The sequence below is a fragment of the Theropithecus gelada genome, chromosome 1, assembly GCF_003255815.1.
Source record: "Theropithecus gelada isolate Dixy chromosome 1, Tgel_1.0, whole genome shotgun sequence".
Classification (NCBI taxonomy): Eukaryota; Metazoa; Chordata; class Mammalia; order Primates; family Cercopithecidae; genus Theropithecus; species Theropithecus gelada.
This window is the reverse complement of record NC_037668.1, coordinates 148112308-148136430: the sequence shown is the minus strand read 5'-3', so window position 1 is coordinate 148136430 and position 24123 is coordinate 148112308. Positions and strand designations below refer to the sequence as shown.

The window sequence follows — 24123 nt, the reverse complement described above, 5'->3', positions numbered from 1 at the left end:
TTTTACAAGTTTAAAAAAATAAATAAAATATCTTTTTATTCATTACTAGTAACCCTAAAATAGATTCCAATAAACAATACATAAAATATTTTAAAGTGACTTTTTAGAACCAAAGGCAACCTAACAACAATTCATTCCATTCTTATAGGCATAGAAAAAAGAAAATGAATGAATCAAAAGTGATTTTGAATTGCTTACCTGCTGGCTGTTTTCACAGAACAATTTTTCTTGTGTCCTCTTTCAGCTCGATTATCTCTCAGAAGCTGATGCTACACAAAGTGTTAAGACAAAGTCATAGAAACAAAAATATTTTCATTATATTATTTTGCAAGTAGGAAAATATTCTCATTCAAAGGGACACTATTCATTTATTTGCATGGCTTTTTTTTTTCTTTTTCTTTTTTTACTGGTTTCTCTTAAAGCAAAGACTGTAAGTACTACTTTTTCTGGAGTTCAATAGTTCAGGGAGACAAATTTTTCTTTTTAAAATTCATTCTTTATTGTCACTGTTGCAAAATTATCAGTGAGAGTTAGCAATCCAGTTCTTCCTGGACAGCTAAACTGCCCTCAGAGTCAGTTAAGATGTGGCCTGGGGATGGAAGTCTAGAACACAGTTCTTTTTCTGGTTCACTGCAGTAGCCCTGGTTGAAGTAATGTAACCTCTCTTGTCAACGGCCTTCACTGTCTCATTCAGTTGTGAATTTTTTAAGGTTTTGTTACCTATGCTGACATAAAGAGCTAATATTATTTTCTCTGTACCTACTGGCCTAACATGGTAAAGAAACACGCTTAAAACATTCTTCTTCAAAGAAATTATTGGCTTGGAAATATATAATTAGAAAAAAACATATTTGATTGCCTCCTCAAAATGCCTTACCATCTACTTCCCTTCACACTTGCTTTACCCTAACTAATGGAAAGAAAAAAACAAATAGTCAATATTCTTTACTATGTGCTCACTCAAACTCTAGCTTATCTTATTTATGCAGAAATATGATTATATGCAAGACTGGGCTAAAATGAAGTTGTACAGAATATTAGCAATGAACCCCAACAAAAATAAAAGTCTTATAAGTAATAATGCAGGATAGAGCTGGGTTCTAATCCCAACTGGGCCAGTAAATAAAAAGTCACTGGATTCCAATAACAGCTTTACCATTTACAACCTGTGTAACTTTAGGCAAAGTACTTAACTTCTCTAAGCCTTGGTCTCCACCTGTAAAATGGAGATTACAATAATATCTACCTGTAACGCTATTGTGAGTATTAAGTAATATAAACCATTTAAAATATTTAGCACTATAAAACTGGAACATAGGAAATGCTGAGAAAGGAAATGGCTTAAATGCTATTATTATAATTATGATGATAATTAATGGGACTGGCTCTCGGTAGGTATTATCTGACCAGTATCAATTATTTCTAATGACGAATAACTGCTTTGAACCGTTCAATTACATCACTTAGAATGAATTATTAGTTTACTTAGCTGTCCTTGAGAAGGAATAGACTTTAATTAGATGATCAAGAATATGGTTAGGCTTATTCTTTAAGGAATGTCTGAACTTAATAAGTACTCTTAAATTTTCTCTTAAATGTCTACTTTCCATTCCCATTGCCACCATCCTAGTTCAGACCACCATTTTCTCTGTCCTGGCAAAGTCTCCCAAATGATCTCCCTGCCTCCAGGCCTGCTCCCTTCTAATCTACCTTCCACACTGCAGACTCTATGAGCTTTCTAAAATTAATCTAATTATATGACTCTATGGAGATCAAACTCAAAATCTTGTATAAGGCTTTCATGACCCTTCATAATTTGATTACATCTCTAAATTCATAATTTATTATGTTTCCTCCTACCCCAACCTATCCTTCTTCCATCTAAATGATATTTCCTAGCCATATTGAACTTGTTAGTTTGGGGTATGTACCATGCTGTTGCTCATCTCTGGCCCTTTGCTTGGGTTATGCAATTTGCCTACATTTTCAGGGTTCATGCACTGTGTCTGGAGCATTTCAGTGCTCAAAAAATATTTGCTGAATGAATGGATGAATGAAATAAAGGAAGAGGGAGTGAGATCTGGTATCCGATATGTAGCTGAAGCCATATCTCGTTATTACTACTTATAGAAAAGAGCAACCAGTTATCTTAAATCCATTAATCTGAAAGTGTTTCAATTTAGAAACACTTCGTACCATGAACACTAAATTGTTTCTGAAAATAAAGAAAATTAATTACTTTGGCATTTCTAAGTCTAGTGCCTTTTAAAAAAAATATATATATATATACAAACCAACATTTGTGACACAGATAGCTAGAAGTAAGATGATGAAATCTCTACCTCTACCTTAAATTGATAACAGTTAATGGTTAATTAAGTTTTCTAACTGGTAAAAGACAGATACTTGAACACTATTCCTGAGGCTTGTGTTAAAACAGTTCAGATAAAGAACTCAAAATCCCAAACACAATGTTATGAAAAAAAAATTAAAAATTTATAGTTTAGTTTTGAAAAATGCAATTATAAGAACCAAAATAAACATTAGGTTGTATCTACTAGGTTTGGATAGTTCTCAGAGAGGCCACCAACCTGGATGAACTTAAATGACATAGCACCCTCTCTGAATATTGATGTTATAGCTCCTTTTATTAGATTTATATAAGAATGTGTTTTCTTCCTCAAATTTATAGTTTTGATGGGCTTTGTACATAAAAACAAGTCAAACAATGGCATTACTTAATGCAGTGCATCTATATGTATAAAAGCCATCACAAACTTATTTCACCTTATCAATACAATTATAAATCTGGAGATACCACTGCAACTTTAAAATGAAGCTCAGATAAAACTACAGAGATCTCTGGGTCATGAATCACAAGTTAATATGTGAGCTTAGATCTTTTATGGGGCAAAGACGAAAAAAATAATCTAAGGTGTTACTTGAACAACATATATTTGCATTTAGAAGGCTCCTGGCCAGGCATGGTGGCTCACGCCTGTAATCCCAGCACTTTGGGAGGTCAAGGCGGGCAGATCACCTGAAGTCATGAGTTCGAATTCAGCCTAGTCAACATGGCAAAACTCTACTAAAAATACAAAAATTAGTCAGGCATGGTGGCAGGTGCCTGTAATTAATCCCAGCTACTCAGGGAGGCTGAGGCACAAGAATCGTTTGAACCTGGGAGACAGAGATTGCAGTGAGCTGAGGTTGTGCCACTGCACTCCAGCCTGGGCGAAAAAGCGAGACTCCGTCAAAAAAAAAAAAAAAAAAAAAAAGAAGACTCCAATATATTTTTTTAAAAGTCAGATTATGAATTCAAAATAAATAAGAATCCTTGAACCCTGCTCTAATAAGCAAGAGTAGGTCAAAAGATTTTGAAAATTTTTTCATTCTTCTTGATACATATTTTTTTCTGTTCCCTTGGACTCCTATCAGTGTCACAAGTGAGGTTACTTTTCTGGATTCTGACTCAATAATGTCAACTCTGATCAAAAACAGAACTTCTGAATATGGTGCGAAGTGCTTCTTACCTTCCAACTTTCAGATTGCTGGACTTAGGCCAAACGAAGATACAATCCCCTTATTAGTGACCTGCAGATGTATATTAAAAAATAACTCATATAAGAATTACATTAAAATCTGTAAGTAAAAAACCTACATACACAATTTGAAAAACTGCTGAATTAAACCAGGAAGAAAAGTATACCTTGTGGATAATGGTTTTTACATTTAAAAAAAGGAACTAAGAGTTTCTGTGGCTATTTGTGACATTTTTCAAGATTATTAAAAGTCTCAAATCTCAAGAGGAAAGACAAAGAGCAGAAATCTCATTCTCCACCAATCCTCTCTTTACTACCTGGTTATACATAAGGCACTCAAGCTCAGGAGTGCTTCTATTGGCAGCCACTGTTCAGGTAATTCCTCAAGTGTCAGACAAATAATTTCAAGTCTCTCCACACTCAGCAGTGTCCTCAAAATTAAAAGGGGAACTAGGTAAAATCCAAACTATGATCTGACTCACTAAGATACTTCTTGTAAACTCAGTCAAAATGTCTCAAGGAAGCAAAGCTTCCTTCCACCCATGAACTAACTTTGACATTTCTCTTTTGTGGCCTTCATAGTGCCTTCTCTATGGTTTTCTGAAACATTTATCAACATAGTATAATTACTGCTTACCTTCTCCAGACTATGACCACCTCAGGGGAAAAATTGTGTTGTTTTTTTACAAATATCTCTTTTGATAAAAATAGAGAGTACTCAACAGATAGTGGCTGATGGGTAAGTTATTTAATAAATGTATAGTAAAGGCATGATCACTATGCATGGTAAATTGAAATGGGACTTAGCACTGAAGAATAGCAAGAAAGAAGAATCATTAAGATGGAGAAAGAAGTGAGAGATGGTATTTAAAAAGTAGGGTTAATATTATTGTTTCTTTGTGTTAAGTTGGTATGAGAAAAACATAAGGTAATCATGCATGTCAATTAGTCAATCATTCAACAATAAACTAAAAGATTTTATACTTCATGGTCTTGCATTTCATCACTTGCACCTAACTTCAGACAACAGTTTGGTTTGCTATACAGTTAGGTCTGAGTTGAACTAAGAAATTATTATCCCTTATGTAAATAGAATGCATTGTACATATACATACATGTACAATTCATTGTCATTACTGAGATTCCATATACCTACTTGCTAACATTTATTTGTAACACAAAAACCAGTGCTTCCCCTGCTTTTGCAGTCATGTGCAGACATGTGTAGGCAGAGTGGTAAAAATCTGAGTAGCCTCTAACATATGTTTCCAGCTGAGCTCCAGCCCGGTGACACGGCCTCATTTCAAGCTCTCATAGTATAAACAAGTGTATTTCTTGCAGTCTGTTTAATGCTATGAGTTTTTTGGTTTTTTGTTTGTTTGTTTTGCATAATTGTGCTTCTGTTGGTGACTTCACTATTTAAAATGGCCCCAAGCATAGGGCTAAAGTGCTGTCTACTGTTCCTAAGTGCAAGAAGACAGTGATGGGACTTAAAGAGAAAATATGTGCTTTAGATAAGCTTCATTCAGGCATGAGTTATGACGCTGTTGGCCGTGAGTTCAATGCTAATGAATCAACAACAGACATTAAATAAGGTGTCTTTAAACAGAAACACACACAAAACAAGGTTATGTATTGATCAGTTGATGAAGATGTGACGTGGGGTTCAAAGAAACCTAACCCTGTATTTCCCCTACAAGCAATGGTTCAGTATTCATTGATTCAGTGTTTGAGATGACTACATAGAACATAACTACCATATGTAACAAGAATTAACTGTATTTATTAATTAATAATCTACCTAGTAAGGATACAGATCCGAAATGGCACATCAAAGTTTAAGTAAAAAGCTGATCCAAAAATCGGGCAAAAAGATTTAAAAAGATTTAAAAAATTGGTCAATTTCTTCCTTACAAGGTATTAGCTATTAAAGGTAATTTTTAATTTCAGAATATAGCTTGGCTGGAAGCAACCAGGTATACCATAGTCTAAAATCTAGATTTATAACATTGCTTTAGTACTTCTCAAGTTCTAAAGGGTAGAAAATGAGCTTTATAAAATTACATTTTCAGATAAAATATATCCTGATGCAACTTAATACTAAAAGCAGAATATTATTGTAAGCATTGTCCATAGAGGGATATGAACCATTTAGGAAAGCAGAAAGTCTAATTTTTGTATTGCGAATAATAAGAGGAACACATCATAGATGTAGCTTAGTTTAGTTAATTTTGAATTCATAGAAATAGTGGCACATAGTCCATTATTAATGTGAGAAGTATCTTTAAAGAGGTAACCCACTCTCATGGAAAAAAAGCAAGTTAAAAAAATCATGAAAATGAAAGGTATTTCTATTAAGCTTATGTGTGTTAAAAAATAAAGAAGGTTCATAATGAAGTGCATAGCACTTTCCTTTTATTAGTAAAAGGAACTATGGTATACGCAGCAGCTGTGAACCTGCTGCTCAACCCAAGAAAAATCAAACATTATAGAGTAATGTTACCAATTACCATTAAAGCACAAAGTCCTCTTCACTACCTATTTCTCTGCCTACCCCTCAGAAGAAATGATCCCTGAGGATTTGAGGTTTATCACTCCCTTTTATTTTAAAAATAACTTTTATCATTCACAACAAAAGATACAAACTTTGCAAGGATGCAAACTCTAAAATGTATATGCTTTAAAACATCACAAGTTTAAGCATGCTTCTGAGAAAGGACTAATATAATCAAGGGGTAACTGCTGATTTTATATGTAAAAATAACTGTAATGAACGTCAACTTCTCACTGTCAACTAATCATTGTGCTGCCATGTATACCAATACAGAGATTTTAAAAAATTCATCTAGAAATAGAATGTAAAAGTATAAGAAACTCTTCACCCTACCTTCTAAACTTCAGATACAAATATTCTCTTCCCGGCTGAACTTAGATTTAATACAAATTAATTTTTAAGCACATGTACTGTTTTGATACCTTAACTTTGTGAAAAATAAAGATCAATAGTGAGCTCCTACAAATGAGTGAGTTTCAGAGTCTTTCCACGGAGGTCACACATATGACTGAAGACGGTGGCAGTAAAGGAAAGAAAACTCTCATGCTGATTAAGGATCATGCATTTATTTGGTCAGTGTATTAATCGTTGGCATAATTAACACCTTTTAAAATGAGCAGGGATTTGTATTTTTTCTCATAGAGCTGATCTACTCTCTTGAAGGGAGACAGTTAAATACTTGAAAGAGGCTGAGTAACTTCCTTTTGGATTACAATGGTCCTTACCTGGTCATGCTCTGTCCTAGCCCCAGGGCTAAACCAATGGCTGCAGAGGAAAGAAAAAGGCAGTTAGAGGGAACCTAACTAAAAGCACATGCCCTCACATGATCAAGTCACACGTGCTCTAAGGAATTTATTTGTCACCAGCAACAGAGCCTTCAATATGCTTTATTTTAATGGATATTTCATTGAATTCTAGACTTAGACCAATTTTGACAGAAACGTAAAAGTGCTCATAACCCGGTAATTTTCAATTTAATAAGCAAACTGAGTTAGAATTACATTTCCATTTAATTATGTTAACACAAACTGCTGGGACTGTATTCATTTTATGAATCAATTCTGGTTATAAAATCTACAAATGCTATCATTTACCACAACTTAATTATAGCATCATTACAACAAATTATGACCTTTTGATTGTTGGAGTTATAAAAAAATGTTAAAAATACAAGAATATTACATTGTCTAGCTATGCCCCCAGGAGCAATACACAAAGCCCTTGATATGAATTCTGCAGCATCAGCTGAGGTACCTTGGACCTATTCCCTCCACAGTTATAACAACCTAGAGTCTGGCTGAGAACAAGTTCAACAACATCAAAAATATAGAAGTTACTGCATCATCAAAGCCTTGCCTTCTCACATAGCCTAGCCCAGACCATTTTGCTTCAGCTGCCCCTGGGACTCTTAACACTGACGTATCTGGCAGTACCTTTTCCACAGGAGTTGTTATCATTAGCTATGCGCCCAGTCCTCTGGCAGTATTCTGCATAAAAAAACTAACTGTAAACATCAAGGACTAGGAAATTGAGAGAGGTATTATGGCAAATCAATCACTAAAGGCCCACAATCACAGGGAATGATACTAACATTACTATTAATGCTATTTATGATTTCAACAACCATAATACCGAGTACCTCTATGTACTAATTAAGCACGTGGCATGGTTTATTTCCCATCTTCACAAAATCCTTACAAGGTTAGGCTCATGTTCCAAATACAGAAATGAGGGCTTGGATGTTAGCTTACTTGTATAAGGTGTTTTCACCACACCACGCTGCAGAAGGGCAAGGGGCTAGAAAGGGTTTACATGTCCTGGGACTCTCTAAGACTTCTTTGCATTCTCTAGCCTCTGTGGTATTAAAACCAGGAACAAACAGCCTCTTCATTAATAGTCCTTGTCTATGCATTAATATAGTATTTCTCAAGCTCAAAGATAGTGACAGTGATGCTCCTAGGCAGGTCAGATTCCACCAGTGATGGGGGAATGGACATTTATTGGTATTAGTCAATAACATCTGGATTAATTACCAAATTAATTAATCATTCACTGTAGTTCCTCTGACAGCTTGACTAAGATATTTTCCCTCTGATTTGGATTGTGCCTTTTCTTGATTCAAAGAAAAACATTTTTCTTAAATCAAATGCATCCACACAGTTTAAAAGAAAAAAAACTAAAAGGATTAAAAACAGCAATTTCTTGTTCCATCTATCCTGACTCCTAAGCTCTGTTGAGAGAAACCACTGTCAACTCTTTTAGTCCTTTTGTTTTGTATTTAATGCTATATTTCTAAAGAATAAGGTTATACCAATAGCTTGTGATTCATTGATTTTAGATGTGAAGTACTGACTTTCTATTATCATAGACTTAGCTCTTTTTTTAATCTCTCAACCCTCTATTTCCAATTATAGCATCTTTTTAATTAATCAATTGTGAATACAGACATTATTATGACTACATGAATACTTTCTGCTGCTAAGGTTTTCTTTTTGTTTCTTCTAAAGTTGATACTTGTCTTGTTTTTGCTATTTTTCCTATGTACCTGCCAGCCTTCTTAATTTTTCTAGTACCTGCCAGCCTATCTTTATTACATTCTTATTTTTATCATTGTTAGTTTTCAAATATTAAAACATATCTGAAAATACGCCCATCCCTTATTCCTCCCTCCTCTTCAGCCTCCAGTGATCTCCTCCCAAAGCCCTCTGTCTACTTGGTCTCATCTGAGCTGTTGTTCTCCAGATCTGTCCTGGAACTTCCTTGGCTCTCATTGGGTGTTCATGTCATTTCTCTCCTTTGCCGCACCTCTTGTTCCCTGGATCCCGCACCTTCTCAGTTCATTTCCACCTTTTGCTGAAGAACTCACTCAAATAGTGAGAATGGTTGAGAAGTGTATTGTTTGAGTTGATTTTTTCCCACTTGTTTGTCTGTTTTCTTCTTCATATTCTTATTGTTTGAGTTGATTTTTTTCCACTTGTTTGTCTGTTTTCTTCTTCATATTCTTAAGTTTTCAATAGGCTGATAAAAAAAAATGCTTATTCTCATTGCTTTGAATGTGATCTGGATTTTTTCCTCTGGATGCTGTTAGAAGTTTTTAATTTCTCTAGTAGTGTGCATTTTTCATTTACTGTGTTGGATGAGACCTCACAATCAAGAGATCTGGGTCCTTCAGTGTGAGAAAATTTGTTTTTGCTTTTTTCTGTCTCTGGAATGCCTAATAATTAAATGTTAGATCTTCTGAGTTGATCTGTTAGTTTTTCTTACTTTTTTCCTCCTGAAATTTGTCTTTTTGTTTGCCTGCTAAATGATTTATTAATCTTTACATGAAATATTTATTTTGAGATAATTGTAGGTTTACTTGCAGTTGGTAGAGATCCTGTGCACCTTTATCCCATTTCCCAAAATGATAATATTTTGCAAACTATAGTGTAACATCACAACTAAGATACTGACACTGATACAGACCAGATACAGAACAATTTATTACTACAACGATCCTTCATGTTGCCCTTTTATAGCCTTACCCATTTCACTCCAACCCTCAATCTCCTATATTTAATCCCTGTTAACCCACTAACCCATTCTCTATTTTTATAACTTTGTCATTTAAATAATGTTACACAAATGGTATGATGTAACCTTTTCAGATTGGCTTTTAAACTCAGCATAATTCTCTGAAAAGTCAGTGAAGTTGTTGATGTATCAATAGTTTATTCCTTTTTATTCGGAGTAGTATTCCATTGTATAGGTGTACATAGTTTGTTTAACCATTCACCTATTGGAAGACTTCTGAGTTGTATCCACTTTGGGGCTATTATGAATAAAGCTGTTGTTAACCTTAGTATAGAGGTTTTTCTATGAACAGTGTTTTCACTTCGGTGGGGTCAATGACCAAGAGTGCGATTGCTCGTTAGTATCGTAGTTGCATGTTTAGTTTCGTAAAACTGCCAACATTTTCCAGAATGGCTACGCCATTTTATAATGTCATCAGCAATGTATGAGTAATCCAGTTTTTCCACATCCTCATTGGCATTTGATGCTGTCACTATGTTTTACTTCAGCCAATCTGATAGCTATGTAGTGATATCTCATTGTGGTCCTAATTTGCATTTCTCTAATAGATAATGACGCTAAACATCTTTTTGTGTGCTTATCTGCTATTTGTGTATCCTCCTTGGTAAAATGGAGGTTCATGTCTTTTGTCCATTTTCTAACTAGATTGTTTTGTTTTTTAACTGTTTTATAACTATTAAATTTTGAAAGGTCTTTATATATTCTGGATACTAGTCTTCTGCTAGATATGTGGTTTGCAAATATTTTCTCTCAGTGCGTAGCTTCTTTTCATCCCTTTAAAGGGACTTTTCCAGAACAGTAGTTTTAAATATTGTTGAAAAGACTATTCTTCCTTCATTGAACTGCTTTTGCAACTTTGTCAAAAATCCATTGACTGTATTTATGTGTGTGCGGGGGGGAGCTATTTTTGGGGGTCTCTATTCTGTTACATTGATTTATGTGCCTTTCCCTCTGCCAATACCACACAGTCTTGAATACTGTAGCTATAGAGTAAGTCTTGAAATCTGGTAGGATGATTCCTACAACTTTATTGTTTGTTAAAAAATTGTTTTTGCGATTCAAGTTCCTTTGCTTTTCCATATACATTTAAAAATAATCTTTGCTATATTTACAAAAATCTTGCTGGGATTTTGATAAGAATTGCATTAAACCTAACTATCAATTTGGGGAAAACTGACGTTCTTACTATGTTGAATCTTCCTACCTATGAAGTCTGTTCATATTTGTGGATCTCTTGATTTCTTTCCTCATTTTAATCTCCCACTTTATTTTTCATTTCTTTTACTTTTTCTTCAATATGTATGAAGAAAATGTTCAAATATTCAATAAAGTTAAAAGCATCTTAGAATGAATACCCATATACCACTATCTAGATTCTACTATTAACATTTTACTCTGCCTGGTTTATAAATTATCTGTCTATGGCATCTTTTAATGAGCAGGTCCTTTTTTCCTGTTTGTTCCTCTCTTTATACTGAAGTATTTTCTCAAATATCTGGTGATCCTTACTTATCTAGTCAATATTTAAAAAGGCACTACAAAACTGATCACAAGAGCTTTTTCAACATATAAGTTTTTCTACAGGATGATCATACAAGTGTCTCCTCATGGTGGAAACTTACAATGTTACTATCTTGTCTATTTTTCTCAGATTAGTAAATTTCTGAAGAAAAGAAAGATTTACTTTCTTGACTGAGACATACTATTTCAGCTCCGTGCCCCACCCTATTTTGAAGTTTTCACATTTTCTAGGGCCTGTGAGGGACAAATCAGCATTTATTTCACCAGACTCTTAAGTTTATATTTATTCTACCTGCCTACTTAGGTGCAAATCTCCAAGTGCTTCTAGCTCTAGAAATTGGCTGAAATCTCTAATCTGCTGAAATGTTCCTTCTTTGTCATTGTGTGTTTACATCTTTTTTCTTCTTTCTAGTGGAATCTGGATAGGACGAATAATTGCTTCAAAGAGAATCAAATACCTAGGAATCCAACTTACAAGGGATGTAAAGGACCTCTTCAAGGAGAACTACAAACCACTGCTCAGTGAAATAAAAGAGGACACAAACAAATGGAAGAACATACCATGCTCATGGATAGGAAGAATCAATATCGTGAAAATGGCCATACTGCCCAAGGTAATTTATAGATTCAATGCCATCCCCATCAAGCTACCAATGAGTTTCTTCACAGAATTGGAAAAAACTGCTTTAAAGTTCATATGGAACCAAAAAAGAGCCCGCATCTCCAAGACAATCCTAAGTCAAAAGAACAAAGCTGGAGGCATCACGCTACCTGACTTCAAACTATACTACAAGGCTACAGTAACCAAAACAGCATGGTACTGGTACCAAAACAGAGATATAGACCAATGGAACAGAACAGAGTCCTCAGAAATAATACCACACATCTACAGCCATCTGATCTTTGACAAACCTGAGAGAAACAAGAAATGGGGAAAGGATTCCCTATTTAATAAATGGTGCTGGGAAAATTGGCTAGCCATAAGTAGAAAGCTGAAACTGGATCCTTTCCTTACTCCTTATACGAAAATTAATTCAAGATGGATTAGAGACTTAAATGTTAGACCTAATACCATAAAAATCCTAGAGGAAAACCTAGGTAGTACCATTCAGGACATAGGCATGGGCAAAGACTTCATGTCTAAAACACCAAAAGCAACGGCAGCAAAAGCCAAAATTGACAAATGGGATCTCATTAAACTAAAGAGCTTCTGCACAGCAAAAGAAACTACCATCAGAGTGAACAGGCAACCTACAGAATGGGAGAAAATTTTTGCAATCTACTCATCTGACAAAGGGCTAATATCCAGAACCTACAAAGAACTCCAACAAATTTACAAGAAAAAAACAAACAACCCCATCAAAAAGTGGGCAAAGGATATGAATAGACATTTCTCAAAAGAAGACATTCATACAGCCAACAAACACATGAAAAAATGCTCATCATCACTGGCCATCAGAGAAATGCAAATCAAAACCACAATGAGATACCATCTCACACCAGTTAGAATGGCGATCATTAAAAAGTCAGGAAACAACAGGTGCTGGAGAGGATGTGGAGAAATAGGAACACTTTTACACTGTTGGTGGGATTGTAAACTAGTTCAACCATTATGGAAAACAGTATGGCGATTCCTCAAGGATCTAGAACTAGATGTACCATATGACCCAGCCATCCCATTACTGGGTATATACCCAAAGGATTATAAATTATGCTGCTATAAAGACACATGCACACGTATGTTTATTGCAGCACTATTCACAATAGCAAAGACTTGGAATCAACCCAAATGTCCATCAGTGACAGATTGGATTAAGAAAATGTGGCATATATACACCATGGAATACTATGCAGCCATAAAAAAGGATGAGTTTGTGTCCTTTGTAGGGACATGGATGCAGCTGGAATCCATCATTCTTAGCAAACTATCACAAGAACAGAAAACCAAACACCGCATGTTCTCACTCATAGGTGGGAACTGAACAATGAGATCACTTGGACTCGGGAAGGGGAACATCACACACCGGGGCCTATCATGGGGAGGGGGGCGGGGGGAGGGATTGCATTGGGAGTTATACCTGATGTAAATGACGAGTTGATGGGTGCAGCACACCAACAAGGCACAAGTATACATATGTAACAAACCTGCACGTTATGCACATGTACCCTACAACTTACAGTATAATAATAATAAATAAATTAAAAAAAAAAAAAAAAAAAAAATAAATGTTCAGAGCAGGAAACAACCCAAGCGACAGTGGTATCACTGAGGTCATGAAGAAATGTTTTAAGAAGGGAGTGGTCACTGGTGTTAAATATAGAGAAATCAAGTCTGACAGGAACTGAGAAAGCACAACTGGAGGGGTCACTGGTGAACTTTTCCAGAGAAGTTTCTAGAAAGTGATGTGGGAAGAAATCAGGATTATAATATCATGGTAGGGTGGAGAAGAAGGGCCTATACTGTCATCTACTCTTTCTAGAAGTTTGGCTTTCAAAGTATGAGAGAGAGAAAACACATTATAGTTAAAGAAAATTAAAGGGGAGGTTAAAAAATGTAGTAGGTGAGCCGGGCGCGGTGGCTCAAGCCTGTAATCCCAGCACTTTGGGAGGCTGAGACGGGCGGATCACGAGGTCAGGAGATGGAGACCATCCTGGCTAACACGGTGAAACCCCGTCTCTACTTAAAATACAAAAAAATTGGCCGGGCGAGGTGGCGGCGCCTGTAGTCCCAGCTACTCGGGAGGCTGAGGCAGGAGAATGGCGTGAACCCGGGAGGCGGAGCTTGCAGTGAGCGGAGATCGCGCCACTGTACTCCAGCCTGGGTGACAGAGCGAGACCCCAACCCAAAAAAAAAAAAAAAAAAAATGTAGTAGGTGATGAAAGAAGCTTTTGGAAAAGAAAAAAAACTTTCAATCAAAAGCATAGGTGTTAAGAGTTAGCCTAGGACAGGAGAAGAGAGATCTTTTCCTCTAAGTCTAAGAAAAAGGGGAGTGAAAGCATATTTGGATAAGTTTATCCAAATTTAAATAGCAGTCTTAATGAGTCTAAAGAACATAGGTAGTGAACATAAGAAAAACGCTGAGAGAGTATTAGGTTGTGGTAAGAAAATGGTATAATACCATACAAAATTTCAGAGCTCTATTAGTTCTGGGTGATGGTTATATTTAAGAGCAGCCAGGGGAGTTTCTCAAGTAGCAGTCAGATGAAGAACGCTGGATTCCAGGAGGGAAAAAAAAAAAAAAACTGTGCTAGGTGCCAGCATGTACTATTCCATCCAACCGCTGCCATGGCTTTGTTGGTCATAGGAGTATTCAACATGCATTGAGCCCTTACCAAGGCCATTTAATCCTTAAACTACTTTAGGGGTAGTTACTATTACCATTCCGCAAATAAAGAAACAGGCTCAGAGAGATTAAGAGGTTTGCCAAAGATTTCATAACTAAGCGGCAGAGCGGGAATTCAGTTAGGTCTCCTGATTCCAAAGCCCATGTCCCTTCCAACCATTACACATGTTGTCACCAATTAGGATAGCTGAGGTTGATGGAGGAAAGAAAGACTAATTCAAGTGCCAAAGTCCTGTATGAATGAGGGCAAATAAGGAAAGGTAGATGGTAGTATGAACCTCAGAAAACAAAAAAAGTTTTACCCAGGAGTAAAAAAGGAATAATCTGGAACGAGCAATAATGCTGTCGGAAAATGGTGGCCTCTGTGTCCTAGGGTTTATAGGAATGAGAGGAGGCGAATGGCTTCCTCCTTTGAGCAGCCTGTTGAACTCACCCTGGCAGATTTAGATGCTTCCTCTTCCAAAACTCCCAATGTCTCTGCCGATATCTCCACTAAAGCCATTATATTCGTATATTGCAGTTGATTATTTATTCTAATAAAAAATCAGAGGTCCTTGAGAAAAGGATAATGATAGTAACACTAACAGAAATAGTGGTAGCAGCTGTAGAAAATGTGGTAGAAGCAGTAATCAAAGTTGCAATAAAAGCACTATCACCACTCAGTAAGTGTTAGTTGTGTGCTGGTTATCATTCTCATGGCCATACATGAACTATCTCATTCAATTCTTACAACAACTTTATGAAATAGTCCTATTAACATTCAAGCTCACACAGCTAGCAAGTACTGGAATCAGAATTTGAATTCAGTCTGTCTGATTCCATATCTTGTATTTTTAACCATATACTTCCCCTTCATTTCCTTCAAGCACTATCATGTTTTGGGGGCATAATGGAAAGGATTGGTTTTCTTTTCTTTCTTTTCTTTCTTTCTTCTTTCTTTTTCTTTGTATTGCCATAATCTAGCATAATACATGGAAAATAAAAGTTACTTAATAACTTTCTAGTGAAAAATGAGCAAACAAGGGAACACAGGAAGTAGCATCCTTGAAAGTCAGAGTCAAGTTTATGAAAGGCAGAGGAAGAAAAAAACGCTCTGAAAGAGAATGCGTATTTATTGATATGTATTTACACTGGAGCCAAGGTTCCACACGGGCTTCGTGGAGAGACTAAAAGTGATAGAAAAATCTGGGAGCAGGGAGCACAGAAGAGTTTAAAACTGATCGACTGTAAAGAATGGCTGGGCTTAAGAGACACAGGCAGGTTGCCTGCTCTCACAATTCATAGGGTTGAATGCGGTTTCCAAATTCGGTTCTCCCTCTAGGACACAGACGCAGTTTAGGGAGGTCTAGGAGCTAAGCCTGGCATATTATTTCATTTACTCCTCCCTGTGGCACTGCTGGTAACAGGAATAGTCATCACTTATCGAGCCCTCAGTACAGTGCTCTTTCAAGTACAGTAGAGCAGTTGTGGTCGGGAACTCTGTGGAGTAGAAAGAACTTTTCTTTTCTTTTTTTTTTTTTTTAAGAATGACCAGAAAATAAACCTTTAGGAAAGAAGCTTTTTAAAACCTAAAATCTCTGCAGATGCAGAGTTCCACACTAAATCCTTCTCACTGTTTCTTAATCCCCCCTTTCCTCATCCACAGTGTTGAACTACAGGCAGCAGAAATGTATAGGATTTCATGGGAAGTCAATTAATATTATATCTAGACAAAAGGACAAAATCAACCTCAAGATTCTTAACTGAGGTCTCCTAAAAATGTACTTTTCAGAAGGAAAGAGCTATTGCAACTTGTAATATGGATTTTTATTGTTAGAGGTAAGTTTCTGTTTTTGGACTTAGAGGCATAATTTCATTTTAACTTAATGGTGGGTTTAGTATATATAAAATGATCTAAACCTGTGCTAATATGGTAGTCACTAGCCATATATGGTCATTTAAATTTATTTAACTTAATTAATTAATTTTTTTGAGACAGAGTCTTTCTCCATCACCCAGGCTGGAGTGCAGTGGCACAATCTCGGCTCACTGCAACTTCCACCTCCTAGGTTCAAGTGATTCTCCTGCCTCAGCCTCTGAACTGGTTGGGATTACAGGCATGTTCCACCATGCCAGCTAATTTTTGTATTTTTGTAGAGACAAGGTTTCACCATGTTGGCCAGGCTGGTCTCAAACTCCTGACATCAAGTGATCCTCCCATTTCGGCTTAAATTTAAATTAATATTAAAAATTAAGTTTCTTAATTGCAATAGTTACACTTCAAGTGCTAAAGGCATATGCAGTTTAATAACTACCATACTGGGCAGTGAAAATACATAACGTTTTCACTACTATAAAGAGTTCTTCTGCTGGGTAACACTGGTCTAAGTGGATTATCACTAAATATATGAATTAACTGATAAAATGGTATACAGTCTTCTATACCGACAGTTTCCCTGTGAACTATAACTACTTTATTGAAGAGACTTGCAAGTATGAAAAATTATACATGAGATAGTAGGGAGGGGGACAAAGAAGTAGAAATATATGTCAAACTCCTAACCCAATATACTGTAACAGGGTTTCATAGATGGAGATATGGAAATAAAAATTAGGGCAAGACAACAGAGTATTAAGAAGCCATGTGACTAGGTAAGAACACATCTTGGTAGCAATCGTAAGGAGGATGCCAAAAGGCGAATAGGGCACATTTATCAATGTAGAAACTGACAGGGAGTTCATTCACACCAAGTGAACAATAAATAAGCAAAGGCAAACCAAAACCTTAAGTGGCTTTCCAAACACTCCTAGGAGAAAGAATCTGTAACATGACCTACCAGGTTTGGCATCATGTGCTCCTTGTTGATCCTTTTTTGGTCTCATCACATACCACATGCTTTTCCTTCCTATATTGTTTAAGCATTCCTTTAGTTTCTTGAACACAACACATATGATTTTCTCTGCTTGAAATGCTTTTCTTGCCACCAATTCACTTAGATCCTAGAGATCTCATTAGCCATCCTCATCTCAATGTCTAGTTCAAATTCAATTTTTACAAGTTCTTCTTTAGAGTACTTAGCTCAGTATATAATAATGCATTTATGGGCCGGGCGCGGTGGCTCAAGCCTGTAATCCCAGCACTTTGGGAGGCCGAGACGGGCGGATCACGAGGTCAGGAGATCGAGACCATCCTGGCTAACACCGTGAAACCCCGTCTCTACTAAAAATACAAAAAACTAGCCGGGCGAGGTGGCGGGCGCCTGTAGTCCCAGCTACTTGGGAGGCTGAGGCAGGAGAATGGCGTAAACCCGGGAGGCGGAGCTTGCAGTGAGCTGAGATCCGGCCACTGCACTCCAGCCCGGGCTACCGAGCAAGACTCCGTCTCAAAAAAAAAAAAAAAAAGAAAATAATGCATTTATGTGTCAGTGTATAATAATACATTTGTGTGTGTGCTGACTAATCTCTATTATCTCTATCACATTGTAAGTAATGTGAGAATCACAACAACCGTGATCATGTCGTCTTATTCACTACTGTAAACCCAGCACCTAGTACACCCTCATAAATATCTTCTGAAAGAATGGATAAATGAATGACTTGAGATATAGGGTGGAGTTTCATCAACTATGATTGGTATGTTACTCTATATGAAGGTAAAAGAATGAGAACACTGGGCTGTGTGATCTTTTAAGATTCCTTTGGGTTCTTATGCTCTATGGACTAGAAGACCAGGATGCTAAAGGTATTCCTCACTCAATAAAATGTTCTATGTAACAAAAAGTCAACTCTAAAATTATGCTCAAGAGGCCCTGCTAAAACCTTTTTTCTTGTATTAAACTACAAATTTTACGTAAATTCAGGAAGTTCAGCCTCGTGCGGTTACTAAATCAGAAAGACCTAAGCTTGGATACAGGCTCTGCCACTTACTGATTAGGTGAATTCTGACAAATTGTTTTATTTTCTGAGTCTCAGTTTCTTCCTCATGCATAAAATAAACTTAACCACTCTCAGTATTTGGAAGGCTTAAAACAACACTAAGAAATTGGCAGATGATGTTTAAAATAAATATTAATTTTCTTCCCCTAACAGTACAGTGGAATATAGTAATATGTAAACCTTTATTCCATAAGTTTTAACATGCAACAATTACCTTTTAATTTCTAACTGTCTATAAAGAAACAAGTGCTAAAGGGCATTACTTATACCCTAACAGGTTTAGTATGTTAACTAACAATTAATAGAGGCTTAATAAATTTGTCTTTTTAATTGACTTTTGGTTGAGTGATGTGTAGTGTGTGACTTCAGAAAAGTCAAATTATTTATAAAATGGGGTCTAATACCTGCTATGACTACTTGAGAGATGTAGTAAAAAATACTAAAAACAGTGGTGCATATGAAAATTGTCTGAAAAAATAAAATACAGTGTACAATATAAAGTACGTCATCATTATCATCATCATTTTGAAATGTTTCATACCTACTTTAATATTTCTGTATTTTACCTAAGCATCTTGTAAAAATATCTTATATAAGAAAGGACTGTTACTATATTATATTTATTCTATAAATAAACTTAAGACATGTAAACTAAATGACTCACCCATGGGAATCACAATAAATCAGAGGAGGAAACGATCTGTATTTCTTATTTATCTCAATCTAGAGTTAAAGACACTTTCACTATAAAGCAATAGATGTTAAATTTCAAAGTGTAAAAAGTATTCCCAATGAACATAACCTTTAATCCAGGCAAATCTTGCTTTAAGCAAACTCGGTATTTACAGAAAAGATAAAATAAGGGGTGAGTATTTGCTTTATAAAGGAATTCGTCATAGGATTATAATGAGTTACCCATGTGCATTTAAAATAAGTTTGATTTACATACAATTCCTCAGGTAAATATCCTCTACTTAAAACTGAAATAAAAGTAAAATATATAAATTGCACAATCGATTAAGAAATCATATTTATCTCTATTTAAAAGCAAGTATCTCACAAGTGATTGGAAAAAGAAAAAATTTCTGGAACCACTGACAGAGTACATAAAGGGAGGCTGAATTAATAAGAAGTAACTCCATTTGTATGCTTACATATATTTTTAATGTAGTCATATATTAATTTTATTTTTAACATTTTAACATTTGTAGCTTTAAAAAGTCAACAGAATAATTAAAATATAATTTCAAAACTTAGGTTACTTTTACTGAGAAATTAGATACTAATTGATCTTAGTCAATATTGATCTTAGTCAATATTTCATTTCTCTGTACTACATATTTCTGATTAAAAGAAACTTATCATACATTAATGATTGGACTTTAAATACAGTAATATGTTTTTCAAGGAAATAATTACTAGATGGTATTTAAAACAATTTGTACATTGTTGTGCTATTTTATTAAAATGATCGGATTTTTATATTATGACACTCTGGAAGGATTTTCTGTATCTGTCTTCAAAAATAAGACTGCAGCCTGGAGCAGTGGCCCACGCCTATAATCCCAGCACTTTGGGAGGAGAAGGCGGGTGGATCACTTGAGGTCAGGAGTTCAAGACCAGCCTGGGTAACATGGTGAAACCCCATATCTACTAAAAATACAAAAAAGTGGCTGGGCGTGGTGGTGCACGCCTATAGTCCCAGCTACTTAGGAGGCTGAGGCACGAGAATCACTTGAACCTGGGAGGCGGAAGTAGCAGTGCACCAAGGTCGTGCCACTGCATTCCAGTCTGGAGTGAGTCATCTGGCTTTTTTGTCCTCTAAATATAAAAGTAACATGTCCACTGAAATAAAGTTTGGTAGATACTAACATGTACCCCTACCTCACCTGCTCCTAGTAAAATACAAAACGAACCTGCAATCCCATCATCCAGTGATGACCAATTTTAGTGTTTATTTCTGGTGGTGGTTTGTCTTATATCTTCTGCAAGCTAGTCTCTGAACTGAGTCTTTCTGAGCCTCAAGTTCTCATCTATAAAATTCAAGTGACTGGACTGGACAGCACCTAAGGTTCATTCTAGCTCTAGTACTTGCTTCTTCTGCCAATTATCAATTGTATTTAACAAGTATTCAGTTGGCGCCTTCATGGATGCTTTCCATCACTAGCTAGCAGTAGAACTTGATAATCTTGAACCGAGGCCTATGATTTGAGTGTAACGCATTGTGATGTACAATGTAAGAGATTCAAAGTACAAGACAAAGTCTCCAACCTCGGTAAGTTCTTGGTCCATCAATGGGAATAAAACATGCATTTTACAATGATATAACACATAATAATATAATAAATACCACAATCAGTAAAAATAAACAAGAAAAAAATAGGAGATATAGAGAATGCTGATAGGAATTTGAGGGGAAACACCAATGATTCCTTAAAGGAGGTTATAGCAGATAGTACTACTGCTTCCTCAATATCTCTGAAATCGCCTCCTTCCAGATTTCTGTTTCTACCTGTAAACTACACTGCTATTTGTTTAAACCATTACTTGTAGAACATTCTGTTACTTTTTCCTGAAAACATGCTATACAACAGTGGTCTTTACCATTTTTGAATATGTATTGCCTGAAATAGTTATGAAAACACTCTCCTCACGTAATGTTAGGAAGACATCTAACATTTTTCAACAAAAATTTAAACATTTGCAAGGATTTAATTTTCTATCAATTATAATTGATTATAAATTATCAATATATTGATAATTTAAAATAAAACCATTACGCTACTCTTTGAAATATATACGTTGGTACATAAATATTACTGTGATTTGATACCCTCCACCATTTATTTAAAACAAAAACCAAACCAGGATGCACATTTCTTTAAAAGTTGAAAATTTTACATAGTTTATTTTTCTCCTTAACTCCTGTTTAACATATATTTAATACATAATCATATATTGGGTAACAGCAAACACAAAAAATAAAACAATAGTAAACATAACAAATAAAATTTTATTAGAAAGGCATCATTAATGAGCTTTCCTGCCAAATTAGTTCATTGATGAGTACGTCTTTTAGTGTCAATTCGATTACCATCTTTTAATTTCATAGAGTGCTCAGAAACCTTGTTCACACAAACTGGTAAATGGAAATAAAAGGAACCTGGTTAGCACAGTCACGTGATTATTTAAAGTCTTTTGGAATTTTATGCCCAAAGTCACAAAATGACTTCTAGGTTAAGAAATATTTTTAATAATCTAGCAGTTGCTGAAAAAAAAGAATTAGAGGCCAGGTACAGTGGCTTACATCTGTAATCCCAGCACTCAGGGAGGCTGAGGCGGGCAACTCTCCTGCAGTCAGGAATTCGAGACCAGCCTGGCCAACACAGTGAAACCCTGTCTTTACCAAAAAAATCCAAAAAATAATTATCTGGGCGTGGTGGCGCACACCTGTAGTCACAGTTACTCTGGAGGCTGAGGCAGGAGAATCGTTTGAACTGGAAGGCAGAGGTTGCAGTGAGCTGAGATCATGCCACTGCACTCCAGCCTGGGTGACAGAGTGAGAATCCATGTCAAAAGAAAAAATAAAATAAATAAAATAAAGTAAACATGAAATAAAATTAGAAACTGTACACCTAAATAGCAAAATGCTTTGTGATTTATTCATTAAATCCAATCCCTTAACATCAATACCAGCACAATATTTGAAATATCTCTGTTTAGAGCCCGGAAAGATTTTATAGTGTGCACCAAAGATTAGGATTGGTAGGGGTGTCTTTTTTCCCTAAGGAAGAAGAAAGGCACTGGGAAAAGTAAGAACCAGCAAAATAACCGGGGCTGATAATTTTCAGGAAAGACGTTTATAAATGGAAGCAAGGGATTTGAAAATTGACTCCCTTAAAACTACTGGTGATTCTGCTAGAAATTATTTGTATATCCTGAGGGTATGAGCACCTTAGTTTTTGTACTATGAGATGGTGAATTTGATAATAAGAGTCAATTTCATGTATCTAACTCAGGCAGCAGGAGGAATGGAAGAAGGGTAACAGGGAGTATAGAATCACTTATTCCAGCTAGGAAGTTGGGGAACCATATAACTAAAACTCTCTGGCCAGAGTGGATACTGGCCATATACTTTCTTCTGTTAAAGGAGCTGATGGGAACATTTCAGATATTGGGCTTTTCTCCTAGAGCAATAAAAGAGACAAGCTGAAGTAAAATGGAGTCAGTTTTAAAGCAGACAGGCAGGCCAGTCCCTAGAAGGGCATCAACCTATGTAACTTAACTGGAAGTCTGTGTGTGTTTGTGTCTACACAACATTGCCTGTATACTTATTTATTTGCGTAAAAGAAAATTCCCATGATGTGGTGTCCTGTGGCTTCTCCTTGTCAAGAGTGGGATCTGTAAGGGACCTCCTCCTCATTGGCTCTACATAGGTAAGGGATGGGCCTGAAGAAAGGGATGAAAATACAGACTTACTAAATAAGCCTATAAAACATTATCAAGGCCAAGCATGGGGGCTCACAGCTGTAATCCCAACGCTTTGGGAGGTAGAGGTGGAGGTGGTATGATTGCTTGAGCCCAGGAGTTCATGACTAGCCTGGGCAACACGGTGAGACCACATGTCTATCAAAAAAAAGAGAAAAATTAGCCAGGCATGGTGGCCCACGCTTGTGGCCCCAGCTACTTGTGGAGTTGAGGCCAGAGGATCAGTTGAGCCCTGGAGGTTGAGGCTGCAGTGAGCCATGATAGTGACTGCACCACTGCACTCCAGCCTGAGCAACAGAGCAAGACCCTGTCTAAATAAATAAATAAATAAATAAAATATAATCTAAATTGAATTAAAGTCTTATAATCAGGCAATTGCAGCTGGGGAAACCATGTTTGGAACCCCTAAACGGAAACAGGCAGTGGCATGGAAGCTAGAGTTAACAAGCAAAATGACTCTAGTCTAGATCTTCCTGAATACCTCTCTGTAGGATTTCTCTGACAAAAAGCATGAGCCTGCTGACAGACTTCCTGAAGACCTATACCTACTTGCTGGAGGCCATGGCTTTGACCTGCCTCAGGGCAGAAGCCATTAAACTAAGGAGACTAAGAGGAGAGGAAGAACATGGAGGCCAGCAGCATTTGCTGGCGTGAAACTCTAAGAACAAACACAACAGAAACCACTGTATTTTTGATGAAATGCTAGTGCTGAAATAAACAACTTGGTCAACAAGAGTCTGTGACTGCTTAGTTCCTTAGGCAGATGACAAACCTCTTACTTTCACCAACAAGAAATGGGCTGATAAAACTGTGCAGTACCCTTTAAGGCATCTGCTGCAATGAACATATCAGCTGAGATCTTCAGAGGAAGAATAACAAGTTAGGTTCTCCAAGAGAGGAGAGAGAGAATTGCTTGCCAAACTGGATATATGCGTTGTGGCATGCTGAGTATTAAGTATCTCATTTCTTGAATGAGAACTTTTGTTGAAATAGCCTACCTTAGGCCAGGTGTAGTGGCTCACACCTGTATTCCCAGCACTTTGGGAGGCTGAGGCAGGCGGAAGGCCTGAGGTCAGGGGTTCGAGACCAGCCTGGCCAACATGGGGAAACCCGGTCTCTACTAAAAATACAAAAATTAGCCGGGTGTGGTGGCACGCGCCTGTAGTCCCAGATACTCAAGAGGCTG

The 24123-nt window shown here is 36.4% G+C and overlaps 1 protein-coding gene across 1 annotated transcript in view; it reads right to left on the bottom strand.

Annotated features, from left to right (window-relative positions):
- GPATCH2 (G-patch domain containing 2) overlaps nucleotides 1-24123 on the bottom strand; it is a 211379-nt gene that overhangs the window by 70842 nt on the left and 116414 nt on the right. Inside the window, exons 7-8 of the mRNA XM_025397492.1 lie at nucleotides 6822-6861; nucleotides 199-269 (exon numbers count right to left, since the gene is read on the bottom strand). Of these exons, the coding sequence (XP_025253277.1) occupies nucleotides 199-269; nucleotides 6822-6861 (111 nt within the window). The remainder of the gene's footprint in view (nucleotides 1-198; nucleotides 270-6821; nucleotides 6862-24123) is intronic.